Source organism: Tachyglossus aculeatus, chromosome 2 (assembly GCF_015852505.1).
Source record: "Tachyglossus aculeatus isolate mTacAcu1 chromosome 2, mTacAcu1.pri, whole genome shotgun sequence".
NCBI classification, from domain to species: Eukaryota; Metazoa; Chordata; class Mammalia; order Monotremata; family Tachyglossidae; genus Tachyglossus; species Tachyglossus aculeatus.
The window spans coordinates 23,792,557-23,817,032 of NC_052067.1; the positions used below are offsets into that span (position 1 = coordinate 23,792,557).

At 46.3% G+C, this 24,476-nt stretch overlaps 1 protein-coding gene across 1 annotated transcript in view; it reads right to left on the reverse strand.

The window, feature by feature from the left end:
• Positions 1-14,022, reverse strand: part of TGFBR2 (transforming growth factor beta receptor 2) — an 84,985-nt gene extending 70,963 nt beyond the window's left edge. Inside the window, exon 1 of the mRNA XM_038761184.1 lies at positions 13,876-14,022. Coding sequence (XP_038617112.1) covers positions 13,876-13,984 — 109 coding nt within the window. The 5' untranslated portion in view covers positions 13,985-14,022. The remainder of the gene's footprint in view (positions 1-13,875) is intronic.
• Positions 14,023-24,476: the final 10,454 nt, after the last annotated feature.

Below are 24,476 nucleotides of genomic sequence, written 5' to 3' on the forward strand. Positions count from 1 at the left end.
AGAGCCAAGCCCCAATATTACATTGGGAATCACGTAAATAAATCTGGATTAGAAAACGCAGTTATGTGTTTTTGGGAGACAAAGTACCAGAATCTATCTGGATTTTGATAATCATGTAATATTTGGACTTGGGGATCATACACTCTTCATTGTATAGTTTGTGCTGTGTGATTTGGAATTGTAAAAATATGCTAAAGGTGGATTTTTAGAGTGGTGTTTTCATGGTGCTGTGCATTTTGAGACCAAAACATCAAACAGCTCTTCAGTCACAGGGAGCTCACTCAAAGTGGTAGTTAAAGTATTTCTATTTCACACTAATTAGTATCTATAGGCTATACGAAAATACAATTACTGGACTCTACCGTTACACCCTTCCCTGAAACAGCAGGCTGAAAACTGCAAATCTGTGGCAATTTTTGCCTCCTACAGTAATATTTTAAGAAAGCAGACTATTTGAAAAATCTCTGAAAGGGAGTGAACACTAATTACGGTTCTACACATTTCCCTTTTCGTACAAAAACAGAATATTCATTTAGAGTATTTCAGCATTTTCCTGAATTAAAACCAGAAACAACTCAAAGCGGGACAGAAGAGAAATGTTCTTTCCTCTTCCCTGTGCACCACAAACATGAAAGCCCAATTTGTCATCTGTCTGCTTTGCAATGTTCACTGATGAGGCATCTGCCTAGAGGAGTTACTTTTACCCCTCTCTGAACTTCATTTGGAACATGTTGAGGTGAAGCAGAGCAGCCCGAGTTCTTTGGAAGAAAGATGCAACTAGTCACTAAAAGAGAAAATCTAGTAACTAAAAGAAAGGAAGAAAACTCCAAATAGATGGTCTACGTCCACACATTCTTGCCCCTGCGTGAAGGGTCACATTAACCATGGAATGGAAAGGAAAACACCCCAGAGCAGTGAGGCGCCCACTAAAAATTTGGTAATGTGGGTTCACTTCAGGTTTGGAGGGTGGGTGTAAAGGAGGAAGGGGAGGTTAGGAAGAGAAACTATTTGCTTGCTGGGACCCACGGGACCCCTCCTTACCCTGCACTCCTCCTCATGGAGCCCCCACACCCAGTGAACCACTGCTTATGTAAGTTCCTCATTGTCCCATCTGTCCCCAACCCAGAAGCTCTGCCACTTCTAGTTCAGGGAGGAAAGACAAGGATTTTTAAATCTGTTGGTCTTGAGAGGCAGTGTGGTCTAGTAAAAAGGGCACAAGATTGGGAATCAGGAGACAAGGATTCTAATCCCAGTCCTGCCACTGGCCATTGTGCAAATTTCATTATAGGCAGAGAACGTGTCTGCTAATTCTGCTGTAATATACTCTCCCAAGCGCTTAATACAGTGCTTCGGACATAGTAAGGGCTCAACAAATACCACTGACTGATTGATTGATTGACTGAATTTGGGCAAGCCACAACCTATCTGCCTCGATGTTTTCAGTTGTAAAGTGACGATAAAATACCTGTTCTTCCTCTATGGCTGACAGGAGATATGTCTGATCTGATTATTTTATACCTAACATTAGGGCTTTGCATGTAGTAAATGCTGAATAAATATCACAAACCAAAGTATAACTAGCCCTGGGTGATAATCCAGTTCACCCACCTAAAGCTGGCTCTGTCTCCCACAGTTTTTACCTCTTTTGTGGCTATTTTGCAGCCACCGCTCTAAGTTAAAAGTAGTGTCAGGAAGGGGTAGGATGGAAGTGTGTGTGGAGGGTATGACTGCAGAGACAAAGCATATGCTACTCTGGGGGAAAACCAGAGGGGTGAGCTGCATCCAGGGGTCCCTCTGCACTTTCACTACTCTAGCCCAACTAGAATCTTCACGTGGCCCTGAAAATAAACTGTAAAACTGCAGTTCAATATTAAACCTAGGATAAGAACCTTTCCAAAGTGACCGTAGTTTGGTAGGCAATGACTCTGAGAAGTAAATATGATCGCTTTTTTGCATGCTCAGCGCTTAGAACGGTGCTTGGCACATAGTAAGTGCTTAACAAATACCATCATTCTTAGTATTAACCATTATGTGTCAAGCACTGTTCTAAGCACTGGGGTAGATGCAACTGTGTCAGACCAGACACAGTTCCTGTCCCACATGGGACTCATTAAGTAGGAGGAAGAACGTGCACTGAATCTACATAACATCGTCAAACTGATCCTAATCTACTCCCATCCTCATAATCTTAAAAAAAAAGATTCCATTTTCAAGTACCAGGATTCTGAATTGCCCACTCCTTCAAAATAGCTTTTGAATAAGGCACAAAGACTTCTGCTAACATGATGTCTCCACTGTAACCAGACCAGCATTCAACTAATAACACAAACTTTAATTATCAATAACCAATGACAAAGTGAGTAAAAGACCTGGGTTCTATTCCTGCTACACAACTTGGGGCAAGTTACTTCTCTGTGCTTCAGTTTCCTCACTATTCCTGTTTCCCCTCCTGTCTGAGACCGTGAACCCCATGGGTAGGGACTGTCTCTATATGTTGCCAACTTGTACTTCCCAAGCCCTTAGTACAGTGCTCTGCACACAGTAAGGGCTCAATAAATACAACTGATTGATTGATCTGGGCTGAGAATGTGTCCAATCTGATTACCTTGCTTCCACTCCAAACCTACTACAGTGCTTGGAACATAATAAATGTTTAATAGATACCACAATTATTATTGCAACTACTTACTGTGAACTCAAACTTAGACTGTGAGCCCTTTGTGGAACAGGGATTGGGTCCAACCTGATTCACAGGTATCTTTCCCAGTGCTTAGAATCAATCGTATTTATTTGAGCGCTTATTGTGTGTAGAGTACTGTACTAAGAGCTTGGGAGGGTACAATAACAGACATATCCTCCACCCACAAGGAGTTTACAATCCAGAGGACAGTTTTTGATCCACGGTAAGCACCTGAATACAATACAATAATAGTAACAATTACATGTGCTCAAAGAGTTAATATTTCAACTGAGTCTTTCAGCATGCATTTATTCCAAGTTCAAATCCCCACACACCTCCAAACACCCACTGGAGCTAAGGGTTTTTTTTATTCCTCATTCAAGGTGGTGTATACCATCCATTCTGGTTACCTTTTTCCTATCCCTATCTTGGAGCAGTACTGATTTTTCTTTTCATTCCATTCTCCATCTCTCCTACCTAGTCAGGTAAGAAGGCCACTTTCTACAGTGCAGTCATTTGATTGGGTGTCTCTAAACAGAACTGCATTGAATAGAAGGCAGTACTGATTAACCAAGCATTCTCACTACTGATTTACAAAATCTTTGTAAGGATTCGGAGTGATGGGTCTGGAGTTCACTGTGAATAGATAACCTGCACTAAATGTTGTCCTTCAATGTACTGGAATGTGTTTTTCCACTGAAGCTCATGGGAGCCCCATTTCACAACCAGTGAAATTCATGCTTCTTCATGTAGAGCTCCTCAGGGTGGAAACACATGCTAATGAAATAAGAGTGGTTTCCACCAGAAGAAGCCAACAGAATTAGTGCATTGTGTCTTCAGAGGGAAGGCTCATAAAGGGAGAAGGAAAGAAGGAAGAACTGGATGGATGGACACCCAGATGGATGGAGGCTCTTCAGAGCCCGGGGCAGAGAAGCAGAGGAAACTTAGTTGGTCTCCTCTGCCCAGTGCTCACCTTCTCTTTCGAGCCTGGAGATCAGTTTCCCCACCTCCTGGCTATTTTTATCACATTAGTGGCTGTGACAAAACTAGACAGTTAGTGAGAGGGAGAAAGGTGACAAAGACTTGCTTTTGGGGTGGCTGCCATGAGCCTCCCTAAAAGCCACAAGGCATCCTTCCAATCAATCAATCAGTGGTATCTGAGTGTTTACTATGTGCAAAGCACTGAACTAAATGGTTGGGAGAGTACAAAGCCACTACCCCTTTTTACCGATTACAGGCATTTAGGCTGAAGGCATGTTGCACTGTGACATAAACAGTGTAGTGGAGGAAGACCACTGGCAGAACTAGAAAATGCCAAACCCCCCTTTACTGTCCCAGATGTAACAGAGGTTATGTACATGATATAGGGTATTATGCAATGTAATCAGTGGCTTCATAAGGATACACAAAATGTTTCTGGCACAAACCCACGGAACCAAGAACATATCCTCAGAAGGGTCTTTAATCCCTACCTCTGCATTTCCCTACCAAATCCCTGTAATCCGAGAACTGCTTCCAAGAGGTGGGAATCAGAGGCAGGAGCTGAAGCATTTAAAATGAAAATACCCAACACAAAGTTTGCATCAGACAGGGGACAGACCAGCTGAAAACCAGACTGTCCAATATAAATGAGTGAGACGGTACTGAAGACAAGGGGATGGTTATTTGTTCTTCGTATTCGAAGATGATGAGACTGATGGTGAAATTCCCAAAAGGATGTGAATAAGGCTGAAGGGGCCGATGTAAAATTCCCAAAGTCCAGGTTGCATTGTGCACTCACAAAGACTGTGCCGTCGTGCTTGTTTTTGCAGTCCCCAGTTCTGTTTTTGAATTTGCTTTCTTGGCTCACCATTCTTATGAAGTTTCTGTTCCAAAAAAGCTACTCCTTTCTTGACTGCAGTAGGCCACACTGGTCTATCTTGAGCAACCGACTCCCAGCCTTTTGCTGTGATGCAACATTATTGAACTGTAACCACATCATGTCACTGTTTCAATATTGCTTGCATTCAGCACTGGCTGAGAAGGTTATGGTAAAGAAGAATTTGCATACGGGAATAAAGAACCTTGGGGAGGCTAGAAAGGCACCCTGGCCTCTACAAGAAGTGGCTCCGGGCAATCAATCAATCATATTTATTAAGAATTTACTATGGGTAGAGCACTGTACTAAGGGCTTGGATGAGTACAATATAACATAGCAGAGCTGGTAGACATATTCCCTTCCCACAACAAGATTACAGTCTAGAGGCTGCAGAAAGTCTCCCTCGCCTTACAGGGCAACTACTCTGATGCTCAGAAAACTGCTCCTGCGTAAACTTGACGGCTCTTTGGAAGCAGGGTTGGGTTTACTCCACAAGAACTACACACAGGTCAGCCCCAGCCTGGTGATCCCCCTGGCTTCAAGGTCACAGGACCGTGCCCATTTGACACCGATCTGAACCCAGATGCTTTCAGACTGTTTGGACACACCTCCTGACAACTCCTCCCTTTTGGGCAAGGTTCCCAGCACATTACCGGAATGGGCCTGGGGTGATAAGGGAATGATCCACACATCACTTCTGGAAAGGAAATGGTAAACTGCCCCACATGAGTTGGGACTACAAGTTCTAGCAGTACAGGAAGAGATGTGCACAGGCCTGGCAGCAATCCTGGCATTCGGGTGCCCAGGTTGGGAGTCAGCACCAGACCAGGCCATGTTAGCACCTTTATTTCTTGTCTGTTCAAGATTCTAAACCCCTTGCAAAAACAGCAACAAGAACAAAAAACAGGTTAATATTCAAGATGCCAAGTCACTGGGGCATCACAAGTGATATCACTGCAGTGGTGGGAATGATAAAGGCAAGCCACAGGTTCCCCGCCCTATCTCTAGAAAGGGGCAAAATATGCAGCTTGCTCCACAGGTCACTAGGAAAATGCCTTGACTTTCTTGTGGGTTAATCTGACCCTGTTGGTAAGTATTAAGTAACCTGATCATCTTAAATCAGAAGATAGATAATTGGCTCCTACTCACATGCAGAGAGAGAAAGTCTGTAGGTGTCAGGCTACAACCACAGTGGACAAGTTAAACTGAAAGGCCATATGAGCCTGTAATGTGTGGGAAAGTCATATTTATACCCTGTGATTTCATGTTCATTTTACTTTGAGGCTGAAAGGCCAAGAAGAAGCAACATGGCCTAATGGAAAGAGCAGAATCAGAGTGAACCCCACGTGAGACAGGAATCGAGTCTGACCTGATTATCTTGTATCCATTTCAGCACTTAGCTTACAGCACAGGCTCAAATAGCGCTATTTCAATTATCTTAATCTTCTCTCCGTGACTGTGGTGACATGGACTTCTTCGGGGCAATAATTTTGCAGAACAGATGGTGAAATACACCCATGGAGTTGGTTATCATAAATGTCTGAGTTGTGGGGGGGGAGGTTTGTAGGTGTAGAATTGCCTTCATTATCAGTGAAGGGTTATAACCATTCCTCTCTTATCAAGATCAGATGGTCAGAATAAGAACATGGGGATCTTAATGAGAAATGGCAGACTAGAGATGCTACTACTCCTTGAAGGCATCACCCTGTCTTCTAAAGTGGCACGGAAAAGCAGATGAGAGCTGCACGCAAGGGAAATGCAGTTCGTTCGACGGATAGTTGTTTTTATATGTCCAGCTTCTCTCTGAGTTCCAACAGAGATAAACTCATCTGTTCAACATTCAAAATCTTTCGGGCAATCAGTCAGGAACATATTATAATACCAATCTTGCACAAGTGAGACCCAAACAGTAGAGCAGAACACTGTGTGCAGAGCACCGTACCAAGCACGTGGGAGAGTTGGTAGTCACGGCCCCTGCCCACAACTTAATACATATGGTGATATACATATTTAAAAAGGAAAGAAGCAAAAGCAAAATAAGATGTTACTATTGTTGCTGCTAATATGCACTACCCAATTCAACTAGAAGAGAATCACAAGTTCTGTCCAAGTTTACATGAGTAAACTCCCCCTCTAGACTGTGAGCTCACTGTAGTCAGGGAACACGTCAACCAACTCTGTTGTGTCATACTCTCCCAACCGCTTACTACAGTGCTCTGCACTTATTAAGTGCTCAATAAATGTGATTGACTGATGAGCACCAGGTGAGATGACAAATGTTATGTAATATAACATTAAAAAGCACTGTATTCAGAAAGGTTGATAAATTATCGGCCAATCAATCATATTAATACAGCCCTTACTAGGTTCAGAGCACCGTATCAAACACTTGGGAGAGGTGGCAGTATGGTCCGTGCCCACACCGTAATGCACATGGTGATATACGTACTTAAACCATTTGGAAACACATTTTTCAAACCACTGGCTCATCGATCTATCTTTTTGTTTGGGCCCAAATCTCCAGGGGCTCAGTTCCAGACAGGCAACTGCTAAACGGATACACTTGACTGATACCAATTTTGCTTGACTGCCTACGTACTAGAAACCACTCACATCAGGAAAAAAAAATGCTCATACTAAATTTAGCTTTTGGCCCTTCACTTTTTAATACCCACATCAGGTCCATCATCTAAGAAATATGAGATTCAGTAGCTTACTTAAGTTTCTCTAGTTATGTAGAAATTTAACTGCATTTCCATGTCTTTGTTGCTGACATTTTATGTCTAACGAATTCACTCTGAGAATTTCAGGGCACGATGGACAAAAACTCCATCAACTTTCTTGTTTTTTTCACTTCAAATCTGCAACACCTATTTCCATAATTCACCATAGAAAACAAAAGTTCTAACACCCCTGTTTCGGCCTAGACAATACAAGCAAAGCCTCTGTACCTGAATGGATCTTCACTTTCAGAATGTACCATGCACAAACAGCAAATGCTTTGAAGTGCTCAAGAGTGGATGTCTCAGAAATGAGCTGAGTTCTACAGCTAAATAAAAATACTTTAGCAAGCACGTCTCTATCAGTTGAGCCTATAACCATCCCCAGGAGTGACTAGTTAAGAAATTTAAGCCTGGGAGTCCTTATTCCTATTTCAAGTAACTTTCTCTTGTACACAGTCTGCTCTGTCCTGTGTGACTATACAGAGCTATTCAATAATCTTCATGGTTGAAATCTCCATGCCTTTTTGCTCCAACAGATGGCTAGAAAGTCCAGTGCTTGTCCCGCATATTAAAAACAAACACTTTTACACAATGGAAATTGAGGCTTCCATGATCTCTCAAAATGGAGAGAGAAGAACAATGAAATTTACAAAAACTTGGTTACAGGTTATGAGGGTATATTGAAATTTGAGAAATAGAAAATAGAGATGATATACAACTGTAGTGAAGTCTTTTTCTAGATAGCATCACATACATCTTGTAATGCTACTCTAACCCCAATATTTCAGCTGAATAAAAACTGACCCAATATATTGTAGTATTTAAAGAGGGACTAAGAAGGTGAGATGAAATGTGTTTTCAAAGTGTTTTCAAAATGCTAAAAACCTGAAAGGCAATGAAATAGATACGTTAATATCCATTTTGGGTGCATGGTTCATAACACTATCTTTCATCCTTAAAAGAATGGAGACACGATATACCTATTTCGGAAGAGTTAAAGTTATACACACCCTTGGAACTGCATTTAAGCCAGGTTTCCTAGATATTAAAGTATCACATTTATTAGTGTATTCATAAACGCTTTTCTATGGAACCAGTTTGGACTTCTCAGAAAGGGTACATTCACTGGATCAGAGAGAAAGCCAAAAATGCCCCTCAAAGACTTAATATTTTATAATAAAACTAGTTTACTGTTGCATCATTTCATCCTCTAGACGAATATTAAGCTACCTGCTGCATGCATGCACCTGAAGTAAAGGTGTAACCTTACTAATCCCAAAAGTTACTTTTAGAAGTTTGCTAAAAGGGGGCAAAATAAGAATTCTAGGTTCTTAGAACCTGCAAGGAAGGGGGAAGGGGCAAAGGTTTGGCGGGGGATAAGAATCGTTTCCAATCCAAAGGAATTATACATCCTGTTTACAATTCTATGACTTGCAATTTCAATAACTTTAAAAAGTAAAATACTTTCTTAACTTTGTATATGAAAATTCCCAAACTCATTCATGAAATTTGTCTCACATCATTTTTTAAGAATTATTTTTCCAAAAGTTGCACTTGGTATGAAACTTAAAATGCCAAATTTATTAAAAGAGCCAAAGTCATCAACTCTTCAGGATGGAATTTGTCAAACTCGAGTTCATCACTGGAAAAACAAAAACCGAGACCTATTTCCAAATATATTTGAACGGTATTTCAAAACTCAACACTACACACGCAGGTTATCTTCCTGTCCCTTCTACAACTATTCTTACGTGTACCGGCCAGTCAAAGTTCAAATAGAAGAATTGAGAGCCTGGAACAAAGGCACCGTTATTTAAAATTCCAAGCATTTATTTCCTATCCATTCTATCCCAGAGATTCAATACTTGGTTACCGATATGTACTTCCACATAACGTAGTACTCAAAGAAAGTTTGCGAAAGTTTAGGACCTACACAGGAGAGGCATGCCTCATCTTTCACACTGTGATTCTTTTCTAATCAATCAGCCGTATTTCCTGAGCACTGTGTGCAGAAGACTGTGCTAATCACTTTCCAGATCTCAATAATACTCCCTCACGATGTAATACACCAGGATTTTTAAATAATAATTCCAATCTCTAAAGCAACCTTTTACAATTAGGGCCCGGTCATCCAAGAAACCAAAAACCCAAAGATACCCATTTGTCAGTCAGGTATGAATGACTAGAACAGTGCTTGGCACATAGTAAGTGCTTAACAAATACCGTCATTATTAATGACAAAATGAGGCCGGGAAGAAGAGACCCCTTATCTATAAAATGATGAATTTGGATTGAGCTCAGCAGGCCACGTTATCCATTGGGTAGGTGATGCCCATTTGCCCTTTTTTTTAAGAACAATGATCTTTCATTTTGTCCCACTAAGTGCTTAGTACAGTGTTCTGCACATGGTAAACGCTCAATAAATACGATTGAATGAATGAATACGAGGGGTGCTTTCTGAGAACCCGGTTCTAGAGTCCGGGGTTTGATGCCTCACAAAGTGCAGAGCACCCAAGTCCCCCAGGAGGTGGGTCCAAAGGAGTCCTCAACTGGCAGTTTGTTGGGGGTGGGGGGAGTTGTTTGCACAACCAAGCCCCCTACGACCCCATACTGCCACAGGGGCAAAACAGGGGTCAAATGAGCTCGTTGGTCCTGAACCTGGAAGGACTGGTCTATAATAATAATGATGGTATTTGTTAAGTGCTTATTATGTGCCAAGCACTTAATAAATGCCATCATTATTATTATGATAGTGACAGTAATAGTAATAAAGTAGGGGGAAGCAGAGGATGAGAGTATGTGCATAAGTGATAAGGAGGTGCAGAAAACCGTAGGGGGATTTGGATTCAAGGGCACAGTTGACGCAGAAGGGAGGAAAAATGGTGGGGGGGTGAGTCTTCTAGACTGTGAGCCCACTTTTGGGTAGGGACCGTCTCTATATGTTGCCAACTTGTACTTCCCAAGCGCTTAGTACAGTGCTCTGCACACAGTAAGCGCTCAATAAATACGATTGATTGATTGATTGATTGGGGTGGGGGGAATATGAGGCAATCAGGTTGTCCCACCTGGGGCTCACAGTCTTAATCCCGATTTTACAGATGGGGTAACTGAGGCACAGAGAAATCAAGTGACTTGCCCAAAGTCACACAGCTAAGTGACAGAGCGGGATTAGAGCCCATGACCTTTGACTCCCAAGCCCGGGCTCTTTCCACTGAGCCACGCTGTTTCTCCTCGCTGTCTGTCTCTGCTGGGCCCCGCCAGGGCCACAGCTGGAGTTTGGAAACCTGACCCCCCTCCCCTGGGTGGATGGAGCCCTTTTTCATTCATTCAATCGTATTTATTGAGCACTTACTGTGTGCAGAGCACTGTGCTAAGCGCTTGGAAAGTTCAATCCCATTTATTGAGCGCTTACTGTGTGCAGAGCGCTGTACTAAGCGCTTGGAAAGTACAATTCGGCGAAAGAGACGGTCCCTACCCAACAACGGGCTCGCAGTCCAGAAGGTAGACACAGACAACAAAACAAAAACAAGGAGACAGGCGTCAATACCATCAAAATAAATTGAATTATAGATCCATACACATCATTAACTTGTACTTCCCAGCCGACCTGTACTTCCCAAGCGCTTAGTCCGGTGCTCTGCACACAGTAAGCGCTCAATAAATACGACTGAATGAATGAAAATAGAGTAATAAGTGTGCACAAATATACTGAGGGCGGGGTGTAGATGATGGAGAATAGAAGGGGGCCCAGAACTGAGCCTGTACATTGTATAAACGTTCAAAGAAGTCGGGTGATGCAGTGAATAGTTTGGGGGGCTATTCGAGGGAATGCAAGGGCTGGGGGGTCCAGCAGTCCGGGGTGATTCATTCACTCATTCAATTGTATTTATTGAGCGCTTACTGTGTGCAGAGCACTGCACTGAGCGCTTCGGAAGTACAAGTCGGCAACTTATAGAGACGGTCCCTACCCCACAACGGGCTCCCAATCTAGAAGGGGGAGACATTCATTAATTCATTCAATCATATTCAATTGTATTTATTGAGCACTTACTGTGTGCAGAGTACTGTACTAAGCGCTTGGGAAGTACGAGTCGGCAACAAAGAGAGACGGTCCCTCCCCCACAACGGGCTCCTAGTCTAGTTTGGGGGGCAATTGCAAGGGGGTTTCCAGAAGACCGGGGTGATTCATTCAGTTGTATTTACTGAGTGCTTACTGTGTGCAGAGCACTGTACTAAGCGCTTGGGAAGTACAAGTCGGCAACCTATAGAGACGGTCCCTACCCCACAACGGGCTCCCAGTCTAGAAGGGGGACACATTCATTCATTCATTCATTCAATCATATTCAACTGTATTTATTGAGCGCTTACTGTGTACACAGCACTGTACTAAGCGCTTGAGAAGTACAAGTCGGCAACTTACAGAGACGGTCCCTACCCCACAACGGGCTCCCAGTCTAGAAGGGGGAGACAGACAACATTTAATCATATTCAACTGTATTTATTGAGCGCTTACTGTGTGCACAGCACTGTACTAAGCCCTTGGGAAGTACAAGTTGGCAACTTATAGAGACGGTCCCTACCCCACAACGGGCTCCCAGTCTAGAAGGGGGAGACATACATTCATTCAATCACATTCAACTGTATTTATTGAGCGCTTACTATGTGCAGAGCACTGTACTAGGCGCTTGGGAAGTACAAATCGGCAACTTACAGAGACGGTCCCTACCCCACAACGGGCTCCCAGTCTAGAAGGGGGAGACATACATTCATTCAATCACATTCAACTGTATTTATTGAGCGCTTACTATGTGCAGAGCACTGTACTAGGCGCTTGGGAAGTACAAATCGGCAACTTACAGAGACGGTCCCTACCCCACAACGGGCTCCCAGTCTAGAAGGGGGAGACATTCATTCATTCAATCATATTCAACTGTATTTATTGAGCGCTTACTGTGTGCAGACCCCTGTACTAAGCGCTTGGGAAGTACAAATTGGCAACTTACTGAGACGGTCCCTACCCCACATCGGGCTCCCAGTCTAGAAGGGGGAGACAGACAACATTTAATCATATTCAACTGCATTTACTGAGCGCTTACTGTGTGCAGAGCACTGTACTAAGCGCTTGGGAAGTACAAGTCGGCAACTTATAGAGACGGTCCCTACCCCACAACGGGCTCCCAGTCTAGAAGGGGGAGACAGACAACATTTAATCACATTCAACTGTATTTATTGAGCGCTTACTGTGTGCAGAGCACTGTACTAAGCGCTTGGGAAGTACAAGTCGGCAACTTATAGAGACGGTCCCTACCCAACAGTGGGCTCCCAGTCTAATTTGGGGGGCGATTTGGGGGGATGCAAAAGGGAGGGGGGGTCCAGCAGGCCGGGGTGGAGGACACACACACCCCTAGAGTCTCTTTCTCTCTCGCACACACAAGCTCTTACACCCCAACTTGTTGGGTGTTGCCAACTTGTCCTTCCCAAGCGCTTAGTCCAGTGCTCTGCACACAGGAAGCGCTCAATAAATACGATTGAATGAACGAATGACCGGCTGCAGACGGTGTAGACGCCCCCCCTGCCCACCCAACTTGGCCAATTCCCTTTCCGAAGCCTGGGTGGGTCCGGGTGAGCCCGCTGGTGGGTAGGGACTTCCCAAGCGCTTAGTCCAGTGCTCTGCACACAGGAAGCGCTCAATAAATACGACTGAATGAATGTGCGACCGTCTATGTTGCCAACTTGTCCTTCCCAAGCGCTTAGTCCAGTGCTCTGCACACAGTCACCGCCCAATAAAAACGATTGAATGAATGAGCGACCGTCTCTGTATGTTGCCAACTTGTACTTCCCAAGCGCTCAGTACAGTGCTCTGCACACAGGAAGCGCTCAGTAAATACGACTGAATGAATGTGCGACCGTCTATGTTGCCAACTGGTACTTCCCAAGCGCTTAGTACAGTGCTCTGCACACAGGAAGCGCTCAGTAAATACGACTGAATGAATGTGTGACCGTCTAAGTTGCCAACTTGTACTTCCCAAGCGCTTAGTACAGTGCTCTGCACACGGTCACCGCCCAATAAAAACGACTGAATGAATGAGACCGTCTCTGTATGCTGCCAACTTGTACTTTCCAAGCGCTTAGTACAGTGCTCTGCACACAGGAATTGCTCAATAAATACGACTGAATGAATGTGCGACCGTCTATGTTGCCAATTGGTACTTCCCAAGCGCTTAGTACAGTGCTCTACACACAGGAAGCGCTCAGTAAATACGACTGAATGAATGGGCGACCGTCTATGTTGCCAATTGGTACTTCCCAAGCGCTTAGTACAGTGCTCTGCACACAGGAAGCGCTCAATACGACTGAATGAATGTGCGACCAAGTCGCCAACTTGTACTTTCCAAGCGCTCAGTACAGTGCTCTGCACACGGGAAGCGCTCAATAAATACGACTGAATGAATGAGCGACCGTCTCTGTACGTCGCCAACTTGTAGTTCCCTAGCGCTCAGCAGAGTGCTCTGCACACGGGAAGCGCTCAACAAATCCGACCGAACGACTGGGCGGGCGGGCGGTGATTGGCGGCTACTTGCTGAGCGCTCGCTGCTGGCGGGCCGGTCACTCACCCTTGGTCCGTCCGGGCGGGGGGACGGTGGCGGCCAGGCAGGGCCCCAGGAAGCCGGACAGCAGCGGGAGCAGCAGCAGCCCCAGGCTGCCCGGAGACGCCCGGCCCATGGCGCCGGGGACCGGGCCCGCCACCAACCCCGAGCCCTCCTCCAAAAACGGCGGCTGCAAGGGCCACACTCCTCCTCCTCCTCCTACTGCTGCTGCCCCTCCTTCTCCTTATGCTCCTCCTCCTCCTGCTGCTCCTCCTCCTCCTCCTTCTGCTGCTCCTCCTCCTCCTGCTGCTCCTCCTTCTCCTCCTCCTGCTGCTCTTTCTCCTTCTCCTGCTGTTCCTCCTTCTCCTGCTCCTCCTCCTCCTTCTCCTGCTGCTCCTCCTTCTCCTCCTCCTCCTGCTGCTCCTCCTTCTCCTCCTCCTTCTCCTCCTCCTCCTGCTGCTCCTCCTTCTCCTCCTCCTGCTGCTCTTTCTCCTTCTCCTGCTGTTCCTCCTTCTCCTGCTCCTCCTCCTCCTTCTCCTGCTGCTCCTCCTTCTCCTCCTCCTCCTGCTGCTCCTCCTTCTCCTCCTCCTTCTCCTCCTCCTCCTGCTGCTCCTCCTTCTCCTCCTCCTGCTGCTCTTTCTCCTTCTCCTGCTGTTCCTCCTTCTCCTGCTCCTCCTCCTCCTTCTCCTGCTGCTCCTCCTTCTCCTCCTCCTCCTGCTGCTCCTCCTTCTCCTCCTCCTTCTCCTCCTCCTCCTGCTGCTCCTCCTTCTCCTCCTCCTGCTGCTCTTTCTCCTTCTCCTGCTGTTCCTCCTTCTCCTGCTCCTCCTCCTCCTTCTCCTGCTGCTCCTCCTTCTCCTCCTCCTCCTCCTCCTTCTCCTGCTGCTCCTCCTTCTCCCCCTCCTCCTCCTCCTCCTCCTTCTGCTGCTCCTCCTCCTCCTGCTGTTCCTCCTCCTCCTGCTGCTCCTCCTTCTCCTCCTCCTACTGTTCCTCCTTCTCCTGCTCCTCCTTCTGCTCCTCCTCCTCCTTCTCCTGCTGCTCCTCCTTCTCCTCCTCCTCCTTCTCCTGCTGCTCCTCCTTCTCCTCCTCCTTCTCCTCCTGCTGCTCCTCCTTCTCCTCCTCCTTCTCCTGCTGCTCCTCCTTCTCCTCCTCCTTCTCCCCCTTCTCCTGCTGCTCCTCCTTCTCCTCCTCCTCCTCCTTCTCCTTCTCCTGCTGCTCCTCCTTCTCCTTCTCCTGCTGCTCCTCCTTCTCCTCCTCCTCCTCCTTCTCCTGCTGCTCCTCCTTCTCCTCCTCCTCCTCCTTCTCCTGCTGCTGCTGAGAGCTCACCTCCTCCAGGAGGCCTTCCCAGACTGAGCCCCTTCCTTCTTCTCCCCCTCATCCCCCTCTCCGTCCCCCCATCTTACCTCCTTCCCTTCCCCACAGCACCTGTATATATGTTTGTACATATTTATTACTCTATTTATTCATTTATTTATTTTACTTGTACATATCTATCCTATTTATTTTATTTTGTTAGTATGTTTGGTTTTGTTCTCTGTCTCCCCCTTTTAGACTGTGAGCCCACTGTTGGGTAGGGACCGTCTCTATATGTTGCCAATTTGTACTTCCCAAGCGCTTGGTACAGTGCTCTGCACATAGTAAGCGCTCAATAAATATGATGATTGATTTTACTTGTACATATCTATCCTATTTATTTTATTTTGTTAGTATGTTTGGTTTTGTTCTCTGTCTCCCCCTTTTAGACTGTGAGCCCACTGTTGGGTAGGGACTGTCTCTATATGTTGCCAATTTGTACTTCCCAAGCGCTTAGTACAGTGCTCTGCACATAGTAAGCGCTCAATAAATATGATTGATTGATTGATTTTACTTGTACATATCTATCCTATTTATTTTATTTTGTTAGTATGTTTGGTTTCGTTCTCTGTCTCCCCCTTTTAGACTGTGAGCCCAATGTTGGGTAGGGACTGTCTCTATATGTTGCCAATTCGTACTTCCCAAGCGCTTGGTACAGTGCTCTGCACATAGTAAGCGCTCAATAAATATGATTGATTGATTGATTTTACTTGTACATATCTATCCTATTTATTTTATTTTGTTAGTATGTTTGGTTTTGTTCTCTGTCTCCCCCTTTTAGACTGTGAGCCCACTGTTGGGTAGGGACTGTCTCTATATGTTGCCAATTTGTACTTCCCAAGCGCTTGGTACAGTGCTCTGCACATAGTAAGCGCTCAATAAATACGATTTATGATGATGATGCTGCTCCTACTTCTCCTTCTGCTCCTCCTCCTTCTCCTGCTGCTCCTCCTTCTCTTCTACTCCTTCTCCTGCTGCTCCTCCTCCTCAATCTATCAATCAATCGTATTTATTGGGCGCTTACTGTGTGCAGAGCACTGTACTAAGCGCTTGGGAAGTACAAGTTGGCAACATATACAGTCCCTACCCAACAGTGGGCTCACAGTCTAAAAGGGGGAGACAGAACAAAACCAAACATACTAACATACTACTAACTAACAAACATACTAACATACTCCTGCTCCTCCTCCTGCTGCTGCTCCTCCTCCTCCTGCTCCCGCCCTGGCCTGGGAAAGGCGGGGCCTCTCCCAGATGTATTCCCTGGGATTGGGACGGGAAGAGGGAACAGGAGGAGGGGGAGAGGGGCGGGGCGTCGCTTACAGCGGCCGCTATCCCAAAGGCGCTTCTGCCGACAATGAGGCTCAGAGAGAGGGAGAGAGAGACACTCTGGGAGTGTGTGTGTGAGACAGAGATAGGCCCTGGGGGTGGGGTGTAAGAGTGTGTGTGTGTGTGTGTGTGTGAGAGAGAGAGAGACTCTGGGGGTGGGTGTAAGAGCTTGTGTGTGCGAGAGGGAGAGACCCTGGTGGGGGGTGTATAAGAGTTTGGGTGGGTGGGTTGTAAGAGCTTGTGTGTGTAAGAGTTTGTGTGGGTGGGGTGTAAGAGCTTGTGTGTGCGAGAGAGACTGGGGGTGTGTGTAAGAGTTCGTGTGGGTGGGTGGGTGTAAGATCTTATGTGTGTGAGAGAGAAACTCTGGGGATGTGTGTAAGAGTTTGTGTGGGTGGGGTGTAAGAGCTTGTGTGTGCGAGAGAGACTCTGGGGGTGTGTGTAAAAGTTTGGGTGGGTGGGTGGGGTGGGGTGTAAGAGCTTATGTGTGTGAGAGAGACTCTGGGTTTGTGTGTAAGAGTTTGTGGGTGTGTGCGGGGGTTGAGACAGACTGGGAGTGTAACAGTCTGGGAGTGTGTTTGTGTGTGTGTGTGTGTGTGTGGAGAGAGAGATATCTTGGGGGTGGGGGAAGAGCCTCTCTGTGTGTGAGAGAGAAACTCTGAGTGTGTGTGTAAGAGTTTATGAGTTGGGGAGGTGAGACACAAACAGACTCTGGGAGTATAACAGTCTGGGAGTGTGTGTGCGTGTGCCAGAGAGGTGAGACAAACAGTCTGGGATTGTGTGTGTGTGTGTGTGTGTGAGAGAGAGAGAGAGAGAGAGAGAGAGAGAGAGAGAGAGAAAGAGAGAGAGAGAGAAAGAGAGAAAGAACCCGGGGGTGGGGGGGGAGCTTGTGTCTGTGTGAAAGAGAGAGACTCTGGCAGTCTGCGTAAGAGTTTGTGGGGGGGGGGGGGGTGGAGACACAAACAGACTGAGTGTAACAGTCTGGGAGTGTGTGTGAGAGAGAGAAAGAGAGACCCTGGGGGTGGGGTGTAAAAGCTTGTGTGTGTGAGACAGAGAGAGAGAGTCTCTGGGGGTGTGTGTAAGAGTTTGTGTGTGTTTGGGGAGGGGTGAGAACAGACAGACAGAGTGTAACAGTCTGGGAGTGTGTGTGGTGAGAAAGAGAGAGAGAGAGAGAGAGAGAGAGAGAGAGAGAGAGAGAGAAAGGGAGGGGGGAGCTTTGTGTTTGTGTGTGTGTGAGAGAGAGAGAGACTCTGGGGGTGTGTTCGCATGTGGGGGGGTGTGTGAGAGACTCGGGGAGTGTAACAGTCTGGGAGTGTGTGTGTGAGAGAGGGAAGGAGAGACCCTGTGCCGTGGGGTGAAACACAGACACATTGGGAGAGTGTGTGTGTGTGTGTGTGTGTGTGAGAGAGAGAGAGAGAGAGAGAGAGAGAGAGAGAGAGAGAGAGAGAGACTGACTCGGAGGGGTTAACAGCTTGTATGAGAGAGACTAGGGGTGTGTGTAAGAGTTTATGTGTGTGTGAGGGAGAGATTCTGGAAGTGTGTGTAAGAGTTTGTGTGACTGTGTGTGAGAGAGAGATTGGGTGTATCTGTAAGAGTTTGTGTGTGTATGTATGGGGAGATGGGAAGAGAGACAGAAACTAGGAGTGGGCGGGGATTGCCTCCATTTGTTGATGAATTGTACTTCCCAAGCGCTCAGTATAGTGCTCTGCACACAGTAAGCACTCAATAAGTACAACTGAATGAATGGATGAATGTGTGACTGTGTGTGAGAGAGAGATTGGGTGCGTGTGTCAGAGTTTGTGTATGTATGGGGAGGTGGGAACAGAGACAGAAACTAGGAGTGGGAGGGGATTGTCTCCATTTGTTGCTGAATTGTAGTTCCCAAGCGCTCAGTACAGTGCTCTGCACACAGTAAGCACTCAATAAGTACAACTGAATGAATGGATGAATGTGTGACTGTGTGTGAGAGAGAGAGAGAGATTGGGTGTGTGTATAAGAGTTTGTGTATGTATGGGGAGGTGGGAAGAGAGACAGAAACTAGGAGTGGGCGGGGATTGTCTCCATTTGTTGCTGAATTGTAGTTCCCAAGCACTCAGTACAGTGCTCTGCACACAGTAAACACTCAATAAGTACAACTGAATGAATGGATGAATGTGTGAGTGTCTTTGGAGAGAATCTGAGAGAGAGTGAGTCTGGGTGTGCAGGCGGGCGGGCGCGTAATACACGCGGATATGTGACTCAACTTGAGTTGAGCGTCGTGGGGGGAAACAGGAAATCTGGGCCAACAGCAGGGCAGGCAGCACCGCTTACACTTATGGCAGTTCCTCACTTGACTTCTCTGTGCCTCAGTTACCCCATCTGTAAAAATGGGTCTAAAGACTGTGAGCACCCCCGTGGGACAACCTGATCACCTTGTAATCTCCCCAGCTCTTAGAACAGTGCTTTGTACATAGTAAGCGCTTAATAAATGCCATTATTATCATTATTAGTCTCCCTTTTCCCTCGCTGCAGTTCCCCTCACATCACTTCCCCGAGACCAGCCTCCTCCGTGCCGCCGGGGACCCCCAAACTCCAGCCCCAGGCCCCCAGGACTGATTAGGTGGGGAAGGGTTTCAGAGGAAAACTACCATTTTCAGAGGAAAACTACCATCCAAAAGGCCTTCTGCCTCAGGCGTGGAGAACCTCACAAACACTTGTTTAAAAATGTTTCATTCTGAGAGAATGGGGGGCTTCATCCAACGTCCTTCTGATGGTATCTTTCTTTTCCCCCAGCTTCAGATATTCTTTTGGGAAATCCTAGCGAGATTCAGTGCTCTGCACTCATTCAATCGTACTTATTGAGCGCAGAGCACAGTACTAAGCGCTTGGGAAGTACAGGTTGGCGACATACAGAGGCGGTCCCTCCCCGACAACGGGCTCACAGTCTAGAAACTCAGTAAAACCCTTGATTCAGAGGAGTCAGAGGCCATGGGTTCAAATCCCGGCTCTGCCAATTGTCAGCTGTGTGACTTTGGGCAAGTCACTTCTCTGAGCCTCAGTTACCTCATCTATAAAATGGGGATGGAGACTGTGAGCACCCCGTGGGACAACCTGATCACCTTGTAATAATAATAATAGTGTTGGTATTCAGCGCTTACTATGTGTCGGGCACTGTTCTAAGTGCTGGGGTAGATACAAGGGAATCAGGTTGTCCCACGTGGGGCTCACAGTCTTCATCCCCATTTTACAGATGAGGTCACTGAGGCCCAGAGAAGTTAAGTGACTTGCCCAAGGTCACACAGCTGGCAAGTGGCAGAGCCGGGATTTGAACACATGATGTCTGACTCCCAAGCCCAGGCTCTTTCAACCTCCCCAGCGCTTAGAACAGCACTTTGCACATAGCGCTTAACAAATACCATCATCATTATTATTATTATTCAGTGTCTCTTTCTATCTGGGACCCAGGTAGTAACAATGAGGGAGAAAAAGCCCCATCACCTCCTACCCTGTGCTTGGTGAGTTACCTCTCTGGCCTCTCTCCGAGGAGCCTGTTGAGGCCGAATAGAATTTCTTTCCCAAGATCTTAGATTTCACTCAATTTCTTCTTAAAATCAGGATTAGTCAAAAACAAATGGAGGACTCAGACATAGCCTAAAAACATAGGAATGTCTCTTCTGGGAGCTATTGCGTGATTCTTTCGTTGTGAACTTTACCGACCCCTTATTCTCTGCTTTAGGTGTCACCTCCCGTGAGGCCGTGGCACTGTTTTGGCCCCTTGAGCTGAAAATGGTTTTTACGTGAAAACGTTTTTGGGCACCTCACGGTGTGCTCTACCCCTGCCATCCTACGACCCCCCTGCACTCTATCCAAACGGAGAGGGAGGACAGGGTGCTGTGCAAACCACTAGCACTCTAATCCATTCCTCGGTGCAGCAGTCCCAGTGCCTTTGAGGTCATCATTGTGGTTTCACAAAGTGCTTAAATGTCCCTCGCAACAGTAAACTCAGCAGTGTCTAATCACCTCCTCTCAACAGATGAATCAAAATCCCTTGATTGTTGGACCACCGAATGGAGCTTTTTGTGAAGTGAGTCTATCAGGTAGAGCACTGCTACGGCTAAAATGGGCTAATGAATACTGGGCCTCATCCAGTTGAGGGTGGGACTTGTCTGGCCAATCAATGTCAGTAGTATTTACTGGGTACTTGGTGTGCACAGAACATTGCATTAAGCAATCTAGCGGGGGTGACAGACATTCAACCAAATAACAAGAAAAGGAATCCAGTGTAAAGATAGGAAGCTAAGTGCTGAGGGGGTAGGGTGAGTATTACAGGGCTTACGGGGACCAGACGAAGGCATAAGGGCAACTCCAGAGACTGCTCTTCTCCGTCCATTTTGTGGGCTCCTCTGCCTTCTGCTCTCTAAATGTGGGGGCACCTCAAGGTTCAGTTTCCCCATTTACACCCACTCCCTTGGAGAACTCATTCAACTACCATCTCTACGTGGATGATTCCCAAATCTACCTCTCAAGCCCTGATCTCTCGCTTTCTCTGCAGTCTCACACATCCTTCTGCCTTGAGGACATCTCTACTTGGATACCAATCAGTCAATCAATTGTATTTATTGAGCACTTACTATGTGTAGAGCACTGTACTAAGTGCTTGGAAGAGTACAAAATAACCGTACAACAGAGTTGCTAGGTGTGTTCCCACCCAAACCCTGTCATCCCCGTGAATTTCTTCTCGCTGCAGGCAGAACCACCCTCCTCCCTGGCTCACAAACCTGTAACTTTGGCATTATCTCGAATCATCTCTCATATTCAATACATGCATTCAATGTCATGAAATCTTTTTTTATCTTAGATTTGTTAAGTGCTTACTGTATGCCAAGCACTGTACTAAGTGCTGGGGTAGATAGCAAATAATTAGGTTAGACATAGTCCCTGTTGCAGATAGGTCCTCACAGTCTAAGACGGGTTCTACCTTCACCTCATCTCTAGAATACACCCTGTCCTTTTCATCCAAACTGCTATCAGGCTGACCATATCACTTATCATATCCCACCTTGACTAGTAGTTGTACCTCCTGACTAGAAGTGTTCAGTCCATATCTCCCTCCTCTTCAAAAACCTCCAATAGTTGCCTGTCTACCTTCACATCAAACAGAAACTCCTTGCATATTGGCTTTAAGACACCCAATCAGCTTACTGTCTCCCCTACCTAACTCTGCTTATCTCCAACTACAACTTAACCCCAACTTTCCTCTCCCCTAACCAGCCTACTCTCTGTACCTCAATCTCATCTATCCCACCACCAACCCCCCACCCACATTCTCCCTCGGACTTGTGTCTCCCTCCTTTGTCATATCCCACCATCTTCCACTCTCCCCACAACCCTGCCTAAAATCATGTCTCCTCCAACAGCTCTTCACAGACTACGCGTTTTATTTTCCTTAAGTACACCTTAAACACTCTGATACCCCAGCCCCACAGCACCTATGTAAATATTCTTGTTCTCTACTATTTTCCCAAGCCCTAATTTACTGAAATGTCTGTCTCCCCCTGTAGAGTATAAGCTTCTTGTGGGGAGGGGGTACATCTACTAACTCTGTTGTATCGTTCTTTCTGCTTAGTACAGTGCTCTGAACACACTGATTGCTCAATCATATCATTGATTGATTTTGGGGGGCCTCTGAGGTATTTGTCCACCATCAGGGGCAGTTCTGCATACCCCCTACCAGTGGTATTTCTTGTGTGCAGAGCCCAGTACTACATGCTTGGAATTCCACTAGAAGCAGAAGACTTTGAAAAATGGCCTTTTTGAAAAATGGGTTTGCACACTACACCACACTTACGCGGCCTCCACCTTCACCCTCAAAGCTTCTGATGGAATTTCAGACCTGAGAGAAGATCCACACTCCTGAGGCTCAACTTAGTCCAGGCCTGAGAATTCCAGCCTCTGTAAGCCTCTATTTCTGGAGTCATGGAATACAGGAATTGAGCCACCCGACGTGTTAGCACTAAGCTTGGGATGACTGTTGGTGGACATGGAAACTGGGAAGCAGATTGCCACCGTTCCCCTCCCTCCATTAGAAAGTTCAAGCCACCCTGCGTTATCTGGTGATTGAACAAATGCTCTCTGGGGTAATCACAGCCCGTCCTGGGAGCAAGGGACGAATGGTACACCAAGAATGAAGATAGACTAACTTCCAGGTGATAACAGGACTGAAACCGGAATGATGGTCTCCAGCCTTTCTCATGACCTATGGAAGGCCTGTACTTCAGCTTTTGAACCTACAGTCCTGTGAACTGATGGTTTGTGATGCAAGCCAGGCCAGACTCTGGATAGGCAGTGATGATGCCTCCACTTCCTTGACTGTAGATTGCAACAGCATTTATGAAACTACTCCACTTCCTGTAGCAGCAGCTCTAGCCATACATCTGAGAAGCAGCGTGGCTTAGTGGAAAGAGCAGGGGCTTGGGAGTCAGAGGTTGTGGGTTCTACTCCCGCTCACACAGCACACAGCTCCCAGTCACACAGCAGACAAGTGGCGGAGCAGGGATTAGGGCTTTGTTCTATCCACTGTGCCATGCCACTCCTCTGTAGAGCGTCTGTCTGAGAAATGAGGCACCAAGAAAATCGGAGAATAAGAGGTTGAGTCAAAAACAGCACCAGGTTCTGCAAATGGCAACTGCAATAGCCCAAGGAAGGAAATCATTTTATTCGCCCAGTGCATGAGAGACTAGCGTGTGTGTGTAAGAACGAAACTCCTGGCCATCAGTTTCGTGACTCTCCAAAAACGACTTGCACTCAATGCAGTGCACTGCACTTCATTCAATCGTATTTATTGCACGCTTACTGTGTGCAGAGCACTGTTCTAAGCACTTGGGAAGTATAAGTGGGCAACATGTAGAGACGGTCCCTACCCAACAACGGGCTCACAGTCTACAAGGGGAAGACAGAAAACGAAACAAAACGAATAGACAGGTGTCGAAACCATCAGAATAAATATAATTATAGCTATATGCACATCATTAATAAAATAGAGTAGTAAATGTGTACAAGTAAAATAGAGTAATAAATACGTACAAATCTATACAAAGATCCTGGGCTTGGGAGTCAGAGGTCATGGGTTCGAATCCCGGCTCAGCCACTTGTCAGCTGTGTGACCTTGGGCAAGCCACTTAACTTCTCTGCCTCAGTTCCCTCATCTGTAAAATGGGGATTAAGACTGTGAGCCCCACGTGGGACAACCTGATCACGTTGTATCCCCTCAGCGCTTAGAACAGTGCTTTGCACATAGTAAGTGCTTAATAAATACCATTATTATTATTATTGTTATTATTAAGTGTTGTAGGGCAGAGGGACGGGGGGCGATAGAGAGGGGAGGAGGAGAGGAAAAAGGGGGCTCAGTCTGGGAAGGCCTGAATTTGATACCATTACTACTACTACTACAACTATGCTGCGCAGAGAAGCAACGTGGCTTAGAGGAAAGAGCATGTGCTTTGGTCATGGGTTCAAATCCCAGCTCCACCACTTGTCAGCTATGTGACTTTGGGTAAGTCACTTCACTGCTCTGGGCCTCAGTTACCTCATCTGTAAAATGGGGATTAAGACTGTGAGCCCCCTGTGGGATGACCTGTTCACCTTGTAACCTCCCCAGCGCTTAGAACAGTACTTGGCACATAGTAAGCACATAATAAATACCATTATTATTATTATTACCTTTCTCTGGCTCTTTTCCTACTACACTTAGATCATGCATTTTACTCGTCCAAGAAAGCCAGATCACCATCCCTCACCCTCCACTTCTCCCTTCAATCTATTGCTTGCACTGTTCCCCCTGCTTAGTGCACCCTTCCCTCCTTTGCCAAAATATGTCCCTCCGCCCCTTCAAAGCCCTTCTAAATGCTACTCCAGGAAGCATTTCCTGATTAATCCTCCACCTGCTTGCTTATGCCACGCACTCACCATTCTGTTTT